The sequence below is a fragment of the Scophthalmus maximus genome, chromosome 9, assembly GCF_022379125.1.
Source record: "Scophthalmus maximus strain ysfricsl-2021 chromosome 9, ASM2237912v1, whole genome shotgun sequence".
Taxonomy (NCBI): Eukaryota; Metazoa; Chordata; class Actinopteri; order Pleuronectiformes; family Scophthalmidae; genus Scophthalmus; species Scophthalmus maximus.
The window spans coordinates 13,373,051-13,392,500 of NC_061523.1; the positions used below are offsets into that span (position 1 = coordinate 13,373,051).

At 46.1% G+C, this 19,450-nt stretch overlaps 1 protein-coding gene across 50 annotated transcripts in view; it reads left to right on the forward strand.

The window, feature by feature from the left end:
* The window catches only part of LOC118319082 (protocadherin gamma-C5-like), a 205,374-nt gene extending 186,254 nt beyond the window's left edge, over positions 1 to 19,120 (forward strand). For 24 of the 50 annotated variants that reach the window (XM_047334625.1, XM_047334641.1, XM_035649162.2 and 21 more), the window contains exons 2-5: positions 11,513 to 11,571; positions 12,725 to 12,778; positions 14,915 to 15,012; positions 16,397 to 19,120. In XM_047334625.1, coding sequence (XP_047190581.1) covers positions 11,513 to 11,571; positions 12,725 to 12,778; positions 14,915 to 15,012; positions 16,397 to 16,680 — 495 coding nt within the window. In that variant the 3' untranslated portion in view covers positions 16,681 to 19,120. Of the gene's footprint in view, positions 1 to 311; positions 3,284 to 4,298; positions 7,057 to 11,512; positions 11,572 to 12,724; positions 12,779 to 14,914; positions 15,013 to 16,396 lie in introns of those variants that run through there. The other 26 variants (XM_047334653.1, XM_047334652.1, XM_035649166.2 and 23 more) reach the window with 7 other exon arrangements.
* Positions 19,121 to 19,450: the final 330 nt, after the last annotated feature.

Genomic DNA, 19,450 nt, shown 5'->3' on the forward strand with positions numbered 1-19,450 from the left:
GTACATTAGTATAATTGGTGGAGGGATTTTCAACAATGTTTGTGTCACAGTAGTTGTTATCATTTGACCTGAACAGTGTGTTGGATACTGAAAAGCTTGTTGAGCTCATCCTTTCAGCACCACAGGGGTGGACAGCGACTCTGACCTAGGGGATGTGTGGGGGGGCATGCGAATAGATTGTTATTGATGGCATTTACTCAAGGGGTATAATACATGAACATCTGACTAATTCACTCTACTATCTTCAGTTATTTCATGTCTGGACTTTTTTTTTTACTTAGTTTTCTAAAAGGGGCTGTTGGCATTCACTCAACAGAAACAAAAAAAGGACAAATATAACATCTCTGGAATCGAGTGTTATCTGTAAACTGCATGATATACAGACACTCACTTAATTTTTTTTTTCATTCATTTCATATTTATTTAAAGCATCGATATGTTAAGAGACAAACTGTGTCCGCCTGGCGTTTCACCTGCTCTTCCACTAGAGTGCAAATGGTGAGTGTGTCTTTAACGGTGCTGCAGAGTTCTCCCTCCCATTGGATGTGAGAGATGGATGCTGTGCACCAATAACATTCAGAACTGTACAAAGAGATCTACTCCCTCCCCCATGCAGCTTCAGCACCATAACCACAATGCCCGCAATGGGGGAGAGAGTAGGTAAATGTTGCACATATTCGAAGTATCCGGTTAAATTTGAGTTTTTATTATCTTCGGCCATGAACGGGAATCTATTTTGACGGAATATGTCGCGCTCTTGGATTGCAGATTTTGACATTATGTCCTTTGTTCCTGTGGATTGGAAGTGATGTATTTGACTGCCTCGGGGATGACAAAGACAATGGGATACCGAGACTGGAGGTGGCAGGCGCTTTGGTGGCATCATTTCTTTCTCTTGTGGAGTATAACACACGGACAGACTCGTTACAGCATCCCGGAGGAACTTAAACAGGGCTCCGTGGTAGGAAATCTAGCCAAAGATCTTGGTTTGGGACTGTCTGAGATATTTGACCGTAAGCTGCGAGTCGCCTCTGAGGCTGGTAAGCAGTATTTCACTGTGGATGCGGGGAAGGGCGAGCTGGTGGTGAATGACAGAATAGACAGAGAGGCTCTATGTGGACAAAGCGCCAGCTGTGTTCTACCTCTGCAAGTGGTTATTGAGGACCCGCTACAGCTCCATCGCATTGAGGTGGAAATACGAGATATTAATGACAATTCTCCGAGTTTCATTTCAAATGAATTATCTTTAAAAATTGCCGAATCAGCAGCAGTTGGCACCCGCTTTCCTTTGGAGATCGCAACGGACCCCGACGTTGGAAGCAATTCTCTCAAATCGTATACGCTCAGTAAAAATGAGTGTTGTTCCCTTAAAATCAAAGAGATCGAGGGCGGTAAAACAGTTCCGGAACTTGTTTTAGAAAAGCCCTTGGATCGAGAGAAGATGGCTGTTCACAAATTATTACTAACAGCGTTAGACGGGGGGAATCCAGTAAGATCTGGGACGTCACAAATAACCATAAGCGTGCTGGATAATAATGATAATTTCCCAGTTTTTGAAAAGAACGTTTATAAAGTGACCCTGGGTGAAAAAAGTATGAAGGGAGCTATTGTCATCAAGGCCAAAGCAACAGACGCGGATGAAGGTTTGAATGGTCAAATTGAATTCTCGTTTGGCTCTCGGACACCAGATTATGTGTCGTCCATCTTCGACATTAACTCGTTAACAGGTGAAATCAGCCTAAAAGGGGAGTTAGACTACGAAACTGCAAAGTCATATGACATCGATGTGACTGCAAAAGATAAAGGCAGCCCTGAAATGGAGGGCCACTGCCGCGTGCAGGTTGATATTGCTGATTTCAACGATAACGCTCCTGAAATTGTCCTCACGTCTCAACCAAAGCCGGTACGAGAGGACGCACCGAGTGGCACCGTAGTTGCTTTGATCAGTGCACGAGACCTGGACTCCGCTGATAACGGCAAAGTCACGTTACAGCTCACTAAGGGTTCACCTTTTGCACTGAAACCTTCATTTTCTAATAATTACGCACTGGTTACCAGCGGTGCTCTAGACAGGGAGAGTTTCTCAGAATATAATGTTGAAATAACAGCCACTGATTCAGGCTCTACTCCTCTGTCCAGTAAGAAGATTATACCTGTCAGCATCACTGATGTGAATGACAACCCTCCTGTTTTCACCCAGTCCTCCTATAATGTATATTTAAAAGAGAATGGGGTACCAGGATCTATACTGTTCTCAGTATCAGCCTCTGACCTGGATCACGGTGAAAACGCTAAACTCTCTTACTCCATACTGGACTCTAAAGTGCAGGACGTTTCTGTCTCGTCGTACGTTTACATTAACTCAGATAACGGCAGCATCTACAGCATGCACTCGTTTGACTACGAGAAACTGAAGGTGTTTCAGATCCAGGTTCAGGCAAAGGATCAGGGCTCTCCGTCTCTCAGCAGCAACGCCACTGTCCATGTTTTTATCCTGGACCAGAACGACAACGCCCCCTCTGTTATCTACCCCTCCTCCGCTGCCCTGGGCTCCCTCTCTCACCAGAGGATGCCCCGCTCCGCTAAAGCGGGTCACCTGGTTACCAAGGTGACGGCCGTGGACGCTGACTCGGGCCATAACGCCTGGATCTCGTACAAACTGGCGGAGGCCACAGACGCCTCTCTGTTCACGGTCAATCAGTACACAGGGGAGGTGAGGACTAAACGCGCTGTGTACGAGCAGGACGACTCCTCTCAGAGGCTGCTCATAGAGATCAAGGACGACGGGGAACCGGTCCAGTCCTCCACCGTCACGGTGTCCATCCTGCTGGAGGACGGTCTCCATGAGCCCATCTTAGACCTCCGACACAAAGTGGCCGAGCCCAGCAAGAAAAACGGGAGAATCACCCTTTATTTGATTCTGTCTCTGGCCTCGGTGTCCGTGCTGTCTCTGGTGACTTTTCTCATCTTAGCGGTTAAATGCATCAGGAGCAGCACAAGCAGCGGTAGTTGCTGCATGAGACGGAGCGACTGTGATGATTACAAGAACCCCAACAGAAACCTGCAGATTCAGCTCAACTCTGACGGACCTATAAAGTACGTGGAGGTCCTGGGGGGAGACATGTTGTCTCAGAGTCAGTCCTTCAGGTCCTGCATGTCTCCAATGTCAGAGTACAGTGATTTCACTTTGATTAAGCCCAGCAGCACCACTGACTTTAAGGAGGTGATCAGTGTCCTGGATGCGTCTTTACCCGACAGCACCTGGACCTTTGAGAGCCAACAGGTGAGCATTGTGTGAAAGTGAATTTGTAAAATTGGGATGAACAGAATTCATCCCAAAGCTTTTGTACTGCTTCTCCATAACGAAAACCAAATGACACAAATTGTCTTGCCCCTCATCATGACTCATGTCGTAGGTTACTCCTACCGTCCATGACAGAGCACGTATTATTTTTCATTCTGGAATTGTTTTACACTGATTTAAAGAAAATTTCATGTAATATGTAATAATAATAATTAATATCACAATAGTAAATGTAAACGTAGCCTAATACTTTTGGTATAGCGTGACATTTTATTTCAATAAATTATTTTAGTTATCAATTTCACCTTCCGTTTTAATGATCAGGTTTGACTAGACCATTGGTTTTCTATTCAACCTTCTTTTGACTTATTCATTTCACACCAACTTCCATAAACTATATTCTTTTGTATTGTATGCAGCAATTATAGTTTATTGTTGCTGTCTCTTCTCAAACCCAAATTTGAACTTAAGTTTGCATTCATTTTGGCATTTTTATAACTTGGACACACTTTAAAGTATTTCATAGAACGACTTAACTTTATTGCCCAATGAAACTCGGTGTCAGCGTTACTTTGATGTGAACTTGTGCTTGGGGAAAAAACTCTTCAGAAACTCTGCCCCCCCGCGGATACAAATGGCATCGCTATATAACAGCTGCTTGATACACTGCTTTGTTTAACCAGAGGAGCTCTCACTGGGAGCTCCCCTGAGTGTGTGAGTGTAAAACAATAAGTAAGTATATACACTATGCCCAAATCAACTTTTCATTATTCAAGAAAAATCCTCCTCCTCCTGTGTCTCTGTTTGAATTGTCCTCTCAAACTTCTGAGCTGTATAATAAGCCGATACTTGCCTGTCAGTGGAAGTAGAGTGACTGAAAAAAACTTTCCAGCATGTTTGTGTGTGTGAGAGAGAGAGAGAGAGAGAGAGAGAGACAGAGAGAGAGAGTGTGTGTGTGTGTGTGAGCTGTGTGACAGCACTGGTCCAGCCCCGTCTTCCAATGAGAGGGGAGGCCTCGGTGGCCTCTCCCCGCCCATGAGGGGGGTGAGGCGGAGGAGACAGAGCCGAGGGTTCCAGCGGAGACGGGCGAAAAAACTTTGATTTTCGTGCTCGTTTTCTCTCTAAAGTTGGCCGTCATGATTACATCAAAACTTCCCATCGCCCTGTTTCTAAAGCGGAAATGTTTACCATTGAGACTGGTAGCCTCGTTTTAAAACTGCCATGGACACGTTACGGTGAAAGGAGAAGTTAGGAACTTTCCCGTTCCCTGATCCTCGGAGCGCAGCACAATGGACTCCAGGCAGGGGAAGCGCTCCGGCGGAGGGAGGCTGTGGAGGATTTGCTTCTATCTGGCTTGCCTCTCCAGCGCGTCCGCGCAGCTCAGTTATTCCGTGTTGGAGGAACTAGGCCCGGGCTCCGTCATTGGGAATATCGCCAAAGATTTGGGTCTCACTGCGCAGCGGATTGATCAGAGGAGGTTGCGGGTGGTCTCGGAATCCACAGCGCAGTACTTTGAGGTAAAGCAGGCGACCGGCGAGTTGGTGATAAAACAAAGCATTGACAGAGAAGAAATGTGCGAGCTCAGTTCAACGTGTTCACTACATCTCCAAATACTTCTTGAAGCTCCTTTAGAAATCCACCGCGTGGTGGTGGACATTCTGGACGTGAACGACAATGCGCCGCAGTTTTCAACCAGCAACATTTCTCTGGAGATATCTGAGGCGGCCGCGCCGGGCACAAAGTTCCGCCTGGAGAGCGCACACGACCCAGACGTGGGTACCAACTCGTTGCGCACCTACCAGCTCGCAGCGAATGACTATTTTGCCTTGAATGTGGAAAGTAAAAGCGACGGTAGTAAGTTTCCAGAGCTGGTGGTGGATAAACCTCTGGACAGGGAGACACAGGCCCAGTTTCGCCTGTTGCTCACAGCTGTAGATGGGGGTCAGCCGGAGAAATCTGGCTCCACACTTCTGCTCATTAAAATCCTGGATGTAAATGACAATGCACCCGTCTTTGACGAACCGGTCAATAAAGTTAAGTTATTAGAAAATGTTGCACGGGGCACTTTAGTGACGAAATTGAACGCGACTGACGCGGATTCCGGTAACAACGGGGAGATATCCTTCCTGTTTAGTAAATATACACCGGACCGGGTTCTCGGACTGTTCGATGTGGATTCTAAAAGCGGGGAGATCCGTGTGAAGGGTGATGTGGACTACGAGAAGGGCACTGCGTACCACATCACAGTGCAGGCCCGAGACGGGGGCTCCCCCGCTATGGAGGGCTCCTGTAACGTCATAGTGGACATCATCGATGTGAATGACAACGCACCAGAGGTGACTTTGACATCACTGACCAGTCCTATTAGAGAGGACTCGGCACTAGAGACGATGATAGCGGTCATAAGTGCACGGGACCTGGACTCTGGTGTGAATGGGGAGGTTACGTTAACTGTCCAACCAGGTTTGCCATTCAAACTTAATTCAGCCTTTGGCATGCATTACAGCCTCATCACTTCTGGCAACCTGGACCGTGAGACCGTCCCAGAGTACACAGTGGTCATCAGGGCCACTGACGCGGGTTCGCCTCGCCTCTCTTCACAAACGACCTTCGTGGTAAAGCTCTCGGATGTAAATGACAATGCTCCCACCTTCTCTCAGGATTCGTACTCTGTGGACATCCCGGAGAACAATGCCCCCAGGGCCCCCATCGCTGCTGTTTCAGCCACTGACCCAGACCTTGGTGACAATGCTCGCATCTCCTACTCCATCCTTCCCAGCATGGTCCAGGGCTCACCCATTTCATCTTATGTTTACATCAACCCAGAGCTTGGTCACATCTACAGCATGCGCTCTCTGGATCATGAGCAGCTTAACGCTTTCCGAATTGACGTGCAGGCCCGAGATGCCGGCGTGCCCCCACGGACAGCCAATGTCACTGTGCATGTGTTTGTGGTGGATGTGAATGACAATGCACCAGTGATTGTACACCCCTCCTACCCAAAAGACCAAGGATTACAGCTCACTGTGCCCCCATCTGCAGGCCCGGGGCACCTCATAAATAAACTTGTAGGGGTGGACTCAGACAGTGGCCACAATGCATGGCTGTTTTACTCCATTGCCCAAGGACCAAATACTGGAATGTTCCATATTGGGGCACACACCGGGGAGCTTCGCACAGCCCGCAAGTGGGCCGAGGAGGAGGAGGGCTCTGCATATGACATTGTGGTCATCGTTCGGGACAATGGTGACCCGCGAAAGTCCTGTACTGTGAACATCACGGTAACCGTGGATGAGAAGGGCACGGCCGTTGATGCTCCAGCAAGCCCTCGCCACACACCCTTCTACCACCGCACAGGGATGTCAGACATCACCTTGTACCTTATCATCTCTCTAGCCTGTGTATCAGCAGTTTCCTTTATCACCTTTGTTGCTCTCATGGTACGCTGCCTAAGGCACCGTGGCCCAGGGCTGGGAGACTCTGACTGCTGCTGCTACGGTAATCAGAGGTCCAGCCGCTACCATCAGAGGCCCAGCAAGGACCTGCACCTGCAGCTCAACACTGATGGACCCATTCGATATATGGAGGTTGTGGGAGGCAACCAGGACCCCCACACACGCACCTACAGGCCCTGCTATTCCACCTTATCCAGCCGGAGTGACTTTGTATTTATGAAGACACCCATGCTGAGTCACAACAACACACTCAACATGACACTCAGCAGGAAGCACCTTATGAACTCAGTCAGTGAGGTGAGGACTCAAGATGGAGAGAAGGGATTGTATTGGTTGAATATGCCAAGGTGTAATAAGATCAATACAGGTGTTTCAGTATGGAGGTATGGGTTTTTGGAGATGCACATGGATGTATGAGTTTAAGAGTATCTAAAAACATAATATATAATATGCAGTTAGTGGAGTACTAACCTAGAATCCCTCGGTCAAGCAGCTCTGAAGTATTATAAGAAAAAAAGCCCTCTTGTTTATCAGCATCCCTTGGTGAACAAGTTTTCTACTAGGCAGATTTGGGCAGAGTGAAGAATCACTTAATATTTAATCTTACCCGATGCTAGGAAATTAGGTCTTTGACTTTCAGTAGCTAAACTGGCAGCTGAAGAAACATGAAAGGAAGGGGGAAAGGGGGAGACATAAGTGCTTCTAGCAGATGGAGAGGTGGAGACAACAGATGAAAATAGGTCCTGCAGTGTTGGCTCAGTAGACTGAGGGGAACAGGATGACAGGAGGGGAGATGGGAGGGGGGGTTCAAGGAGAGGAAAAGGGCCAAGGAACGAAAATGGCTAGAGGGGTGGGGGGAAAGAGTCAAAGAATAAAGCCGTGGCTGGAAAACAGGAATTCATGGGGTCAGTGGCCTGACCCCTGACTTCCTGTTGTCCTCTGAACTTTTGGTTATTGGTTCCAGGACTCGGCATCACATGAGTGTGGTGATCCCATTTCTAATTTTCCTTTACAATTCAACGTTGGCCGCGAAGGGAGGCTGACCAGATTATGACCACATGTACAGACCATCCATTTAGAGGTTTTATGTATGGGAAGCACTGTCAGCTCTAGAAAATGGTTGACAGAGCACCACCAGGATGAGTCATTTAAGGGGAATTTTACAATGATAAAGAAATCCCTAATCTAAGTTGATGATTGAGGGTCATTCATTGTGGTGTTTTGATGGTAGCTGTCTCCCCTCCACACAACAGGCTGTTTATCAGTTGATATCATCTCTTATCTCGTTCTTGGGAGTCTGTGCAACATGGTCTCTCTCCCTCTCTGCATTGAATTGGTTCGTCTCTGAGGTCAGCAGGATACCATCTGTCTCTGTGCTCCGGTGACACGTGTGCAATGAGGACAACAGAGAAAAAGAGGTGGAGGGATAGATAAAGGGAAAGAAAGGATGGCTCTTTACGCACGTGTGCCACAGCAACAGACGGCGCAGGCTGTCAAGGCTTTAGTGCAGCAGCTCTCGCCGTGAGTGTTTATGTGCGTGTGCGTGAGATTGTGTGTAAGAAGCATCAGGCACAAGGAGCCCGCGAGAAGTTTATAATATTAGCAGGACCCTGGGGCCATAGTGCCTCCCACTGCCCTTCTTTGTATCCTCTATTCATGGCTCCTGAACATGCCATGTAAGCCTCATTTAATGAGTATGCCGAACTCATTTAGTGAAATGTTATCGATCGCCATCAATTCAATCTATCACTTTTCTCACATTCTTAACATTTCCACGATTGTGAGTTTGTTTTTCGCCATTCAAGTCTGTGGGAGTTGATGGGGGTTTGCACGTGCACAGAGTTCGGCCGAGTGTTTTGTAAATATTACAGGGAAAATAATATTAAAACCAGGAACTGCACATTGTGCTTTTTTCTTGCCAGTGCTAAAGCTTGCTCTCATATTGGATCCTGCTTTTTACAGGTTAAGTGTCCTGATCTCGTCAGGCCCAATCATCTGCCAATAGCTTTAAACAACTGTCTTTGGCACAAAAAAAAGTGAGATAGCTGGGAAACGGCATGAGGGAGTGAATGTTTGTCTGTGTGTGCTGAAGGTTATATGGTGTGTATGTGTGCGTTAAAGATTATCAGAGCAACAGAATAGAAGTCACTTCCTCTTTTCAAACAGTACCAGGTGCAGCCATGGTTCTTTTGACACAAATACACTTTGTGTGCGTGTTAGGAAACTAGAGCTTGCACCAGGTGGACCAGGTGATATTACGTTGTTTTTTGCCCTTGTACACCTGGATATATATGCACATTATGGCTATATATGGATATATATGAACACTATATATACATATATATTTATATACGTATATATAGTGTGTCATGATAAAGACGCGGTTAACAAGTAACCCAGATGTTTTAGCAAGGTTAACATACAAACAAGCTGGATGGAGTCCAAATGTTCCTGCAATCAGTCCAGCTCATACCCCCTGATGAATCCAGTGTTCACCCGTCATCTCATCTGTAAACATGATGGTGTTTCAACCTGCTCGCACATTATGGTGCAGTGGCTGAGGAGCTCCATCAGGTTCTCATTTCACCTGGAGAGCCCTCAAAGCTCGCTGGTTCAACTTCATGATGTAAGGAAAGCAGACTGACTGTGTGTAAAGCTCCCAGGTCGGGATGAAAGTCTTTCTGTTGGACGAGAGTCGAGGCCCCACACAGGCTGTAATCCCTTCATCTCTCTACAGTGGCCAAGCGTGCCTGGTCGCCTCTCTGACCTCTCCCTCTCTATCTCTCACATCTTTGCATTTTGAATTCATTCATCTCATCTTGAATTAGAGTTCAACTCACTCAGGAGACAAGGAAATAAATAAAGCAAACACAGCAAAAGATGCTCAGATGATTAGAGCTATGGTTGATTGGATGTTGATCCCTGCATGCCATCAAACCTGGCCTTGGATTTTGTTTTCCCTGGCAACCACCTTAACTTAAATACTGTTTGTGGTTCGGTTTAGAGTTTAGTGCAGTTTGTCTGTCTACATCAGCTGTATAACTTAAAGCTAGCAGTGGGGCCCAATATTCAAGCACAGAGTCTGTTACCCTTTGCTTCACATGGAGTGCGATCTGACCTTGGAAATGACGAGTCCGTGTCTGTGAATGTTTGAGTTGAGAGCGAGTCACACAGCTGGAATGCTGGGCCTCAACTCTGTGCCCATGTTTTTTTCTCTCCCTACCAAAACTCAGACAGACTTGCCCACACACTTACTCTACTCTAGTCCATTTTTAAACTCTAAACATCGACCAGGGATTAGAGTTCAATTTTCTGCTCATCCTCATCCACTATGGTTTCGTGTTGTAATAACAACAACTTGTGAGTTCAGGCGCTGCAGTTTGTTTTGAGGACTAGGACAAGCCAACTTGTCTTATCTGTATGTGACCATCTCTTTTGTGTTGACTTGACTGATTGTGTTGGGTGATCATCAAGGTGAAACACGTTATTTTGTAGACGACACCGAACTCAGTGAGCTTTAACTGCATATTTATTTATATTCTAATAGATGCTCCCGTCATGGTAGTCACCAGTTTTGCTCCACAATACGTCTCCTATTGAAAGGGTATTTTTTTCCTCTTTCTGTGTTCTCTCCTGCTCTCTTGCCTCTGTCGATGGTTCGCTCGGGTACAACAGCTCTTTTAATAATGCAGCACATCATCCCGCTGGCCCCTCTCTCCGGGGAGCTCTTGTGTCGATTAGGCGGCAGAATCTGGAGCCAAGCCAAGGGTCTATTCGCCGCATCACTGCACAACAAGAGACCATGAGAGAGAGGGAAAGAGCTGGAGAGATGGAAAAGACACGGTGACATGGCCAGGGAGGTAGAGATGGACATGAGTGCAATGGCCTTGAGGACTTTTATAGAGAGAAGCAGAGATGTGCAGTGATGAGAGAGGCTTTTTATCACTGCAGATCCATCGTAGCCTTATCTCCATGAAGTTTAGGTATCAAAATAAAAAACACTCAAGGACTCTCCCTGGCTTCTTTATCTATTAAACTGGTGTTTTCAACAGCAGTTACTCAGTTAACAGTGTGGGAAGCTGGCTAATCTCTCAAGCAAGTCACAGATACAGGGGAGGGACAGTTGTTCACGTATGATCTGTTTTTAGAACAATCTTAATGTGTTTGTTCATCCACTGAGAGAATCCCTTTTCCTGTGAACATCGCATTTCATCTTCTGGCTCCACTGGTTGATTTTTTTTCTGGCTTACTACATTGTATAATGTAAATAACTGCTTGTCCACTTATGAGATCATGTCATTCTCTTTTTGATACTATCTGCATTTTGTTTTTCAATTTGAATCCTGTTTCATAAGCAGAGCCCCATTTTGCATTTTGTTTGTCTATATGTGTGTGTGTGTGTGTGTGTGTGTGTGTATGTGCGTATGTGCGCGTATGTGCGTACCTCTGCAGTATTTTCTGCTCCACAGCTCTTGGAACAACATGGCCGCCTGAGTACACAGACATTTGTTACCATCTGTAGCCCTTTGTTGAGCCTTACAGGAAAAAAGCAAAGAGGATTTCCAAAGCAGAGACTGACACACAAGAGGATACACACAGACACAAACACCATCAAACACATACAATGTGTCAGTCACAAAACAACATCTTGTGAACCAAATGGTGCTCTTGAAAAAAATAATGAAAAAAAAACGCCTTTCTGTTGTTCCAGTGAAACATACATTTCATGTTGCATCTTCTGTTTTCTTCGCAGCAAAAGCCCCCCAACAACGACTGGCGCTTCACACAGGGACCGAGACCTGGACCTAGCGGGTGAGTTCACCGACACGCTCAACCACACACACACACACACACACACACACACACACACACACACACACACTCATAAAATTGCCAGTAATGTCAAGAGGATGTTGTGCTGCACAACTGCAGCTTATCATAAAGGCACAGAGAGTGATGGAGGATGGGGAATGAGGAAATAGGGAGATGGTCTCTCCAGTGCTGCAGCCACGAGAACCTGCTGCCTGCAGGTCGCAGATTGTAAAATACTGATGACATTCAAATTTGTTGATTTCACTTTTCTTTGTGCCAAATCTCAACACACATTATCTCAATGCACTTAAGGTTAAGACCTTATAATGTCAAAGATAGAAACCAAACAGTCATAATTCAACGAATGAATCTGACTTTGAATTACATGAACGTGATTTATGGTCTCATTCGATTGCATAATTCTGCTCCACGAGTTCCTCATTTTCTATCCTGAACTAGCATCTCTGCCTGTTTCCAGGCTGCTCTATAAAATGGCTGCCGCAGCCTCCACTCCCCCTCCCCCTCCCGTTCCCCCTCTCTGCGCTCTCTGAGCCTGTGCGCCATCACTCAGTACTGCTGATGAGGGACTGCGACCAGAGCCAGTGGGGGGATGGGAGCGTGCATATATCCTTCCTCGCTCTCTCTTCATTTTCTTCTATCTGCGGGGTTTTACTGACTGAAATGTAATTTTTGGATGTCAGTGCACTTTAACGAGTAAAGACATCCAAAAATTACATTTCAGTGAAATGACACCATGATAAACTCTTTTCAGTGTGTGTGTTGTAGTGAGCGTGTTTGTTGCCAATGGCCCATGTGGCGTGGGTGCCAGCGCAGACAGTTTTTTTCCACAAGAATGATTGCACAACACCTTCCATGAGTCGAGCCTTCTCCCTCGCGGAGCCAAGTCAGGGAAATGTTAGACTCACACACAGACACACACAAGCACAAGCCACTGCAGCTTTAGAAGAAGACAACTGGGATTATGGCATCTCTGGTATTTTAAATGGATTTTGCAGACTCACATATTTTCCACAGAGATCAAGAACACAATGTCTCAACATTTTTCATCAATGCCACCCCCCTCCCTCACCTTCAGTTAAAAAAAAAAAAAAAAAAAGGTTCTTTCAGACTGTATAACTTGTTGTGTTTTTAGACCCCACATGCCGTACGGTACACACATACGATGGACGCCGCAGAGTGGGAAAAGGTACCAATTTAGACCTAGACGTTGTGAAGGTCCCTTTCTGTCCTTATCAGCTGATCAGTGTTCAGTTTTTTGAAGTCGCTGTTTGGTGAATGAGGGACCCGATCAGCTGATGAGGGCCGACACAGTGGCTGAAACCTTCTGGGTAGTGCACTGCAGTTGCGTGCTGTGCTGTGTGTAGATGTACCTAACCCATAGCTTCTGTTAGTCTCCCTAAAAGTTTGATGGGGTTTGTTGATCAATGTGCTTAGGCCACAATGCCTGCTGTGGCGTAGAAAGGATTGTGACACTTTTTGAGTTTGCGTGCAGTGTTTTGTAGATTTGCTACCGTATGCCTTGTATGTGTGCTATACATTGTAGTCTGAGAGCTCCCGTTTTATCCCCTCAAGGGAACTGGCTTACCCATACAGCATTGCCTTTTGATGTGTGTCTGTGATGGTTGTAGCACAACATCACCACATGTGGCTTTTTCATGTGATTTATCTACACTTTGAAAAAATATAGAGACAATGGAAACTTTAAAACACCATTTAGAGGGTGAAAAGGTCCTCAACGGAGTAAACTGCACTCCACGTTGGACTGTTGAAGTCGACATGCAGATGAGATGAATGTCGCCACGTGAGCGGCTGTATCGTCTTAAATTAGGTTTTAAGTCACTGTCTGCAAAGTTCTCAGAACAACAAGGAGAGTCGTTGTTGGAGGTTAAGCATTTGACACAAGTTTGCGGAGGGAGATTCATTGAGAGCAGCGTCTGGTCAACCAGGGACACAGGGTTAGGGACCTCAGTTCACGTCTTACCCACAGGAAGTGATAATCCTGACCACAGGAAGCTCTCAACACAACCACAGGATGTGATAAGCACGGGGAGAAACGCTAATTTGGCACAAATGATGCGTTCCCTTCTTTCTTAAGTGAGGTAAAGAGGCACAAAATGGCTGCCCTGGCTTCACTGACTGCGCTCTTACCCAGCCTGTTTTGCATTGGCTGCCTGGCTCGATCTCTCTGGCCCTGAAGTGAAAACCACTTCAGAGTTTTGGCAGTTCGAACTGGCAACCTGCTCTAGAGTGAAGCCCAGTTTTTGTGTCAGAATTCCCTTTTATTCTCCTTATTGTGTCCTTTACTTTCTCTTAATTCCCTTGAGCAGACCAATTTGTCCAAAGGGTTTTTTCAGTGTGGGTTCGATAGAATGGAGAGCTTTTCTCTCCACACTATGGATGTACGTGCAGCCTTGTTCTCCTCCTGTGTCGCTGCAGCCCTGTACTTGTTAGACATGAGACTTCAGTGTCACTGATGTGTCACTGATTGTTCTCTTCAGAGCTTTTTCTCATGTTCCTGTTCAGGTGGTTTGTTTGGCCAAAATAGTCAATTAACCAATGTAATTACACGCATGCACATTCAACACAATTCAGCATAAGGTTGTAGTAGTTGAAATCATCTGTGTTGGTTTAGTCGTGGTACGGAACATACTGCAGTTTCATCGCCAAATAAAGCCCTTTTTCTAAAAAAATCCAGAGTTAGAGCGTCTTTAGCTCTTTGGGACCAGGAGCCGTGATTAAAGTACTGACCTAGTTATCGGCTGTGGAGCTTGTGCTGGTGTGTCACAAGTGGGGGAATGGAAATAAGCAGGCGGGCAGAAAAAGATCGCAGGTCGTCTTTCTCCTTCGTTGCTCCCACATGCAAATTGCAGACTTTAAATAAACAAGCCTTTGAAGAGGAAGTTAACCCAGATGGAAATGTTCAGTGCTCGCGGCATGTGAGCCCGTAGCAGGCGGCTATTTCCTTCAAAAATGTGGGATCGTTAAATATTTAATCAGACTTACTAGATGGCACAATGTCGATGGTCATACCGGAGAGACAGAGTGAATGTTGCGTGTGTGTGAACACGCTGTCACTACTGCGTGTCTGTGTGCGGACACAAGAGTGTGTTTAAAAGTGTGTGTTTGTTTGCGACACGACCCGCTTTGTAAACTATACATCCTCCTTGTTCTCCTCGCCGAGATCTCCCCAGGCTGTGTACTGTACTTCGCCGTCAGCTGCTTTGCCCTTTTACATCATAAACCACCAACTGTCAAACCGACAAGCTCGACACACTGTAGACGACAAACCGTGGGCTGATTACACTTCTTTTTCTCGCCACAGGGCTACTGGAGGACCTGAGGTTGCCATGGGAACTGGTCCCTGGCCCCAGCCCCCGACTGAGGCTGAGCAGCTCCAGGCCCTGATGGCTGCAGCGAACGGTGAGTCCCTCGCCCATATCCACTCCTCCTCTCTTTTAAAAACGAAACGCTTTTCTGTTTGCTTGGAGGGACACTCACTCGCTCACTGTTAAAGCCTCCTCCGTCCACAGTGATGTCTCTGTGTCGTGGCTAATCGGACATTGAGCGTACAGCTACCTGCACTTGTTCACATGAACAGTACACAGTTCATTTGTTGAATTCAATAACATGAGAGCGATGCATGTTTCCACTGTAACACACTGATCACATGCGCTGTGTTTTAAGCCTCAGGCTCGTCTGCCCCTGCAGTGACTGCCCAACACACACAGTGACTCATCTTTGGGCTCTGACTGTGGCCTCAGTAATCACATGGAAAAAATACACATGAAAGCGGGCGCTGAATATGGTGACACGCAAACACGAAATATCCGAAATGGTGGAGGGACAAAACGCAACAAGATTTAATGGCAAATAGAGTCAAGTCATTGTTTCCACTGCTATTTTAACCAACGACACATCGCATACACACCCTGCACCTCCTCTTGGACACTGCACCGGATTTTTTTTTTTCTTCCTCGGCGTGAACGGAGAGAGAAAATGCTCCGTCTCGGGCCGAGGGATAAGCTGCATGTCAGCACAAAGTCGGACTAAACAAACAGTTTGTTTCGTCAGGGAGGAAAGAACAAACTGTGCATGTGATGAATACTGAAGGTCATCTGTCCACTGCGGTTATGTCACCGTGTCGATAAGGATGACGCTGGAGACGTCCCGCGATCAAAACACTGGGTCGGAACAGAGGAGCATTAAATAACAACGGCAGGTTCAGAATAAAGCCAGTGCACTGAAGAGCATAAGAATTTTTGTGAACATACGTGTGTGTGTGTAGGCTGAGAGGAACCACGGGAGGGGGGAGGGAGCGCTTGTGTCTCTGGCTCTGCAATGCAGGGGCTGTGGGAGAGTTATGAGCTGAGCAGCGACGTCATTCGCACACTGACTCGGGGCAGGCGTGACAGAGGGGCAGACACACAGGAGTCTCCTGGAGAGACGGTTAAATCAGTCCTGTAAAAAAAACAAAAACACACACACTATGAAACATTTGGTCGCATCTCCTCTGCCTCTTTAGTTCCTTTTTGTCTTCTCATTTTCTAATTGATGTTTAGTTTTTTCTCACTGCAACCTCACGTTTGACTTTGATCTGAAGTTCACACATCATTTCTCTTTAATCAAGTCTCTCATAGATAACAAGTCAGTAGTTGTATCTCCTTTCATGGCCCGTTTTTACTTCACCACCTGTGTAACACTGTCAAACTAAAAACCTTCTGACTCTGATATCTAACAAGTTTCATCCCTCTCCCCTCCTCCTTCCTCACCCCTTATCCCCCCACTCTGTCTCTCTTCCCCCCAGAAGTGAGCGAGGCTACTGCCACCCTGGGGCCCGGCACCATGGGCCTGAGCACCCGCTACAGCCCCCAGTTCACCCTGCAGCACGTGCCCGACTACCGCCAGAACGTCTACATCCCCGGCAGCACGGCCACCCTCACCTCCAACCCCCAGCAGCAGCAGGCCACCGCCCAGCAGGCGGCCCAGCAGGCGCTGCCCCCGCCCCAGATGTCGGCACAGCCCGAGCCCCCCAAGGCCGCCCAGACCCCTGCCTCCAAGAAGAAGTCCACCAAGAAGGAGAAGAAGTAGATCTGGACGGCGAGAGGAGGAATGATGAGCCCGGCCGGATCTGATGAGAAATCCAACCCCCCGTATCCCCCCATTAGGTATCTCACTGCTCTGCTGTCACTCATGCGAGCCACGGTCTAATTAATGACAGCAAATCAATTTTGGCCGCATGGACGATGTTGATGGTTCTTTGAGAGATCGTCTTGAAGAATCAGAATGTGTTGAAGGCTGTCGATGGTGTTGATAACCCCGTGCTGTGCTAAAGGTCTCGTGTTGCTCCTGTGATCTTTGTTGGTAGATATTTTTGGCAGGGTATGGGGGGTTATTGTGATTTTTTTCTTTCTTTTTTTCTTTTGGCAAAATCAAATGAACTTGGACAAAGAGATTCAGTGTAACAAACCTTGCTGGGATGACAAGGTTATACGCAGTGATGTATTAAGAGGTGAAATGTTGATGTCTTTCATGTTGGATTTATTGTTCTTTCCCGGAGATGGAAAGTCAGCCGTTGTAAAGTACGCTAGTTGCCATCCATTAGATTCCTATGTACGATCAGCCTTGCAGGGTCCTGAAGCATAAGTCCTGTGGATATGAGGCTGTTGATCGACAGGTATTACAAACTCGTCTGCATGCTCTTTGAGGTTCAAACCACATATACTAGTTTAGAGTTACAAACTATGCATTGCAAAAGCAAAGAGGCCGACACCCTGAGTCTATTATCCTCGCTCCAATCGCAGGTCAACACAATGCACATGTAGCATTTACTTGACTCAAAATGAAAATTACCTTTGTAATCATAGTTTAAAAGATAAGATTTTAAGCTCCTGTTGGTTGGTTATTTTTTTTGATGACCTGAGCATGCACCCGGAGGAAGGGCTGGTCACAGGGTGGAGTGGCATGACATCGTTTAATGGAGTCACAAGCCATGCTGTCCTCGCAGGTGGTGGAACAGCAGGGGACCGGCTCCTGGTGTAGCACTTCCAGATGGGCACAGACATGTCCTGCACCCTTTACCGTCCCCTCTTCACATCCAGCTCGTGTCCTCCCCTCACTCACTACCCCACGTTGAGAGCCAAACAAAGAAAATGCACTGTTCGTACTCTGAAGGTGAGATGATGTAGGGGGTAGTATATCACGTCGGTCTTTAGGGAAAACGCGTAGATGTGGTAAACTTAAGTGCTTAGGAGTTTCTAGACACTTTGCAGGCCTCTAGGGCCTAGATGGAGTATCTCCCCTCACTATCCTGAAGTGCTGGAGAAAACGTATTTGATGTGACACAATAACATGCTTTCTTTTTCTTTGGGAGATAACGATTCAATAGCATAGAGGAATTGTTTGCATAAGAAGTTAAGTCTTTGCGTTGCCGTCCATCTGTCCGTCAGGCCCCTGGCCAGATACAAGTGCATGAGAAAAAGGCAGCTTGCAGGCTGAGTCAGGGTGAGTGGAGGGCGTGGTGAAGGGTACGCCGGCGGAGGTGGCACCGTCACATCAGCCAGGAGGGTGGGGAACAACCTTGGCTCTACCCACTGAATGTACAGAGGAACCGCTGTTGACCTGCCCACTCTCTAAACTTTCTCTAATGCACTGACCCAGGTAGAGGTCAACTGAGCCCGGCTCGGCTGACACCACCCGACAGCCTTTTGAAACATCCGTCTCCACTGAAAACAACGGGAAACCTCCACCTCTGTACCGCTCACCTCTCCCCTCCACTCCCTGGTCCTGTGAGCCCCCTCTCCACTGTAAATAAACACAAGTCCTGTCGATGGTATGAGCCAGTTCTTTGTAAAGTAGGGACCACGTCCAACATTTTCAAAATAAAAGTCCCTCTCCACAAGGCGTGGCTCACTACTGGAATGTGTTGCATTTTGTTTTTCAAGAAAAATAAGAAAACCACAGTTTGAAAAAAAAAAAAATCAATAATGAGTAAAAATCTGAGATGTTCTTCAACAGTTTGTGTTGCAATGTAGTAACTAAGCACCATGGAAGCCAACTAACTCTTCAGTGTAAATAAACAAATTAAAGATAACTTTAGATAAGTAAACAAAGTGACACACGTAGACTAGTTAACTTGTGATCTGTGTTGCGCATATTTTTGTGTTCATTTTCTCTCTACTATCTTTTATCACCCTGTAAAGAAAGAAAACAAAAAAAATGGAAATGTTTCTATCCTTCTGTAACCTCTTAATGTTCTTTTGCCGTGATTTTATCTTGTGCATTTGTGAAAGAATGCCTCTCTTTCTGTCCATATGAACAAATGATTATAAATATTATATATGTGTACGTCCGTCCGCTGCTGAATTAATACTGCTCTATCCTGCTGTATTATCTTTCTTATCAAATGCTTAGCCCCCACGCTATACCCCTGTGTTACTCTCTTATTTTTATGCTAATATTTATATTGCTGTTTTATTTTCTCTTGGACACTGACATTTCAAATAAAAAGATTCTGAAATCATTGAAGAAATTATAGTCTGTGTCATTTCTCTTTTGCTAATGTGTGTATTTCTCCTTCGTTAACTAATTGTTTTTTAGTGCATGGACTTTGTGTATCATTTACACGGCGAGTTAGACTCAAAAAGTATTGCATTAAGAATCTGTGTTGTGTTGATAACAGGGAGTCAGTTCAAAACAACATTAGCTTTGCTCCTATTTTAAATACTGCTCCTATATTTAATGATAAATGTGAGTAAGAAATTAGGGTACTTATACTTTTCTTGATAAAATAATCCACGGCTTCATATGTCACACAATTACCAGAGTTAATGACGCTACAGCAAGAAATCTATTTAAATAA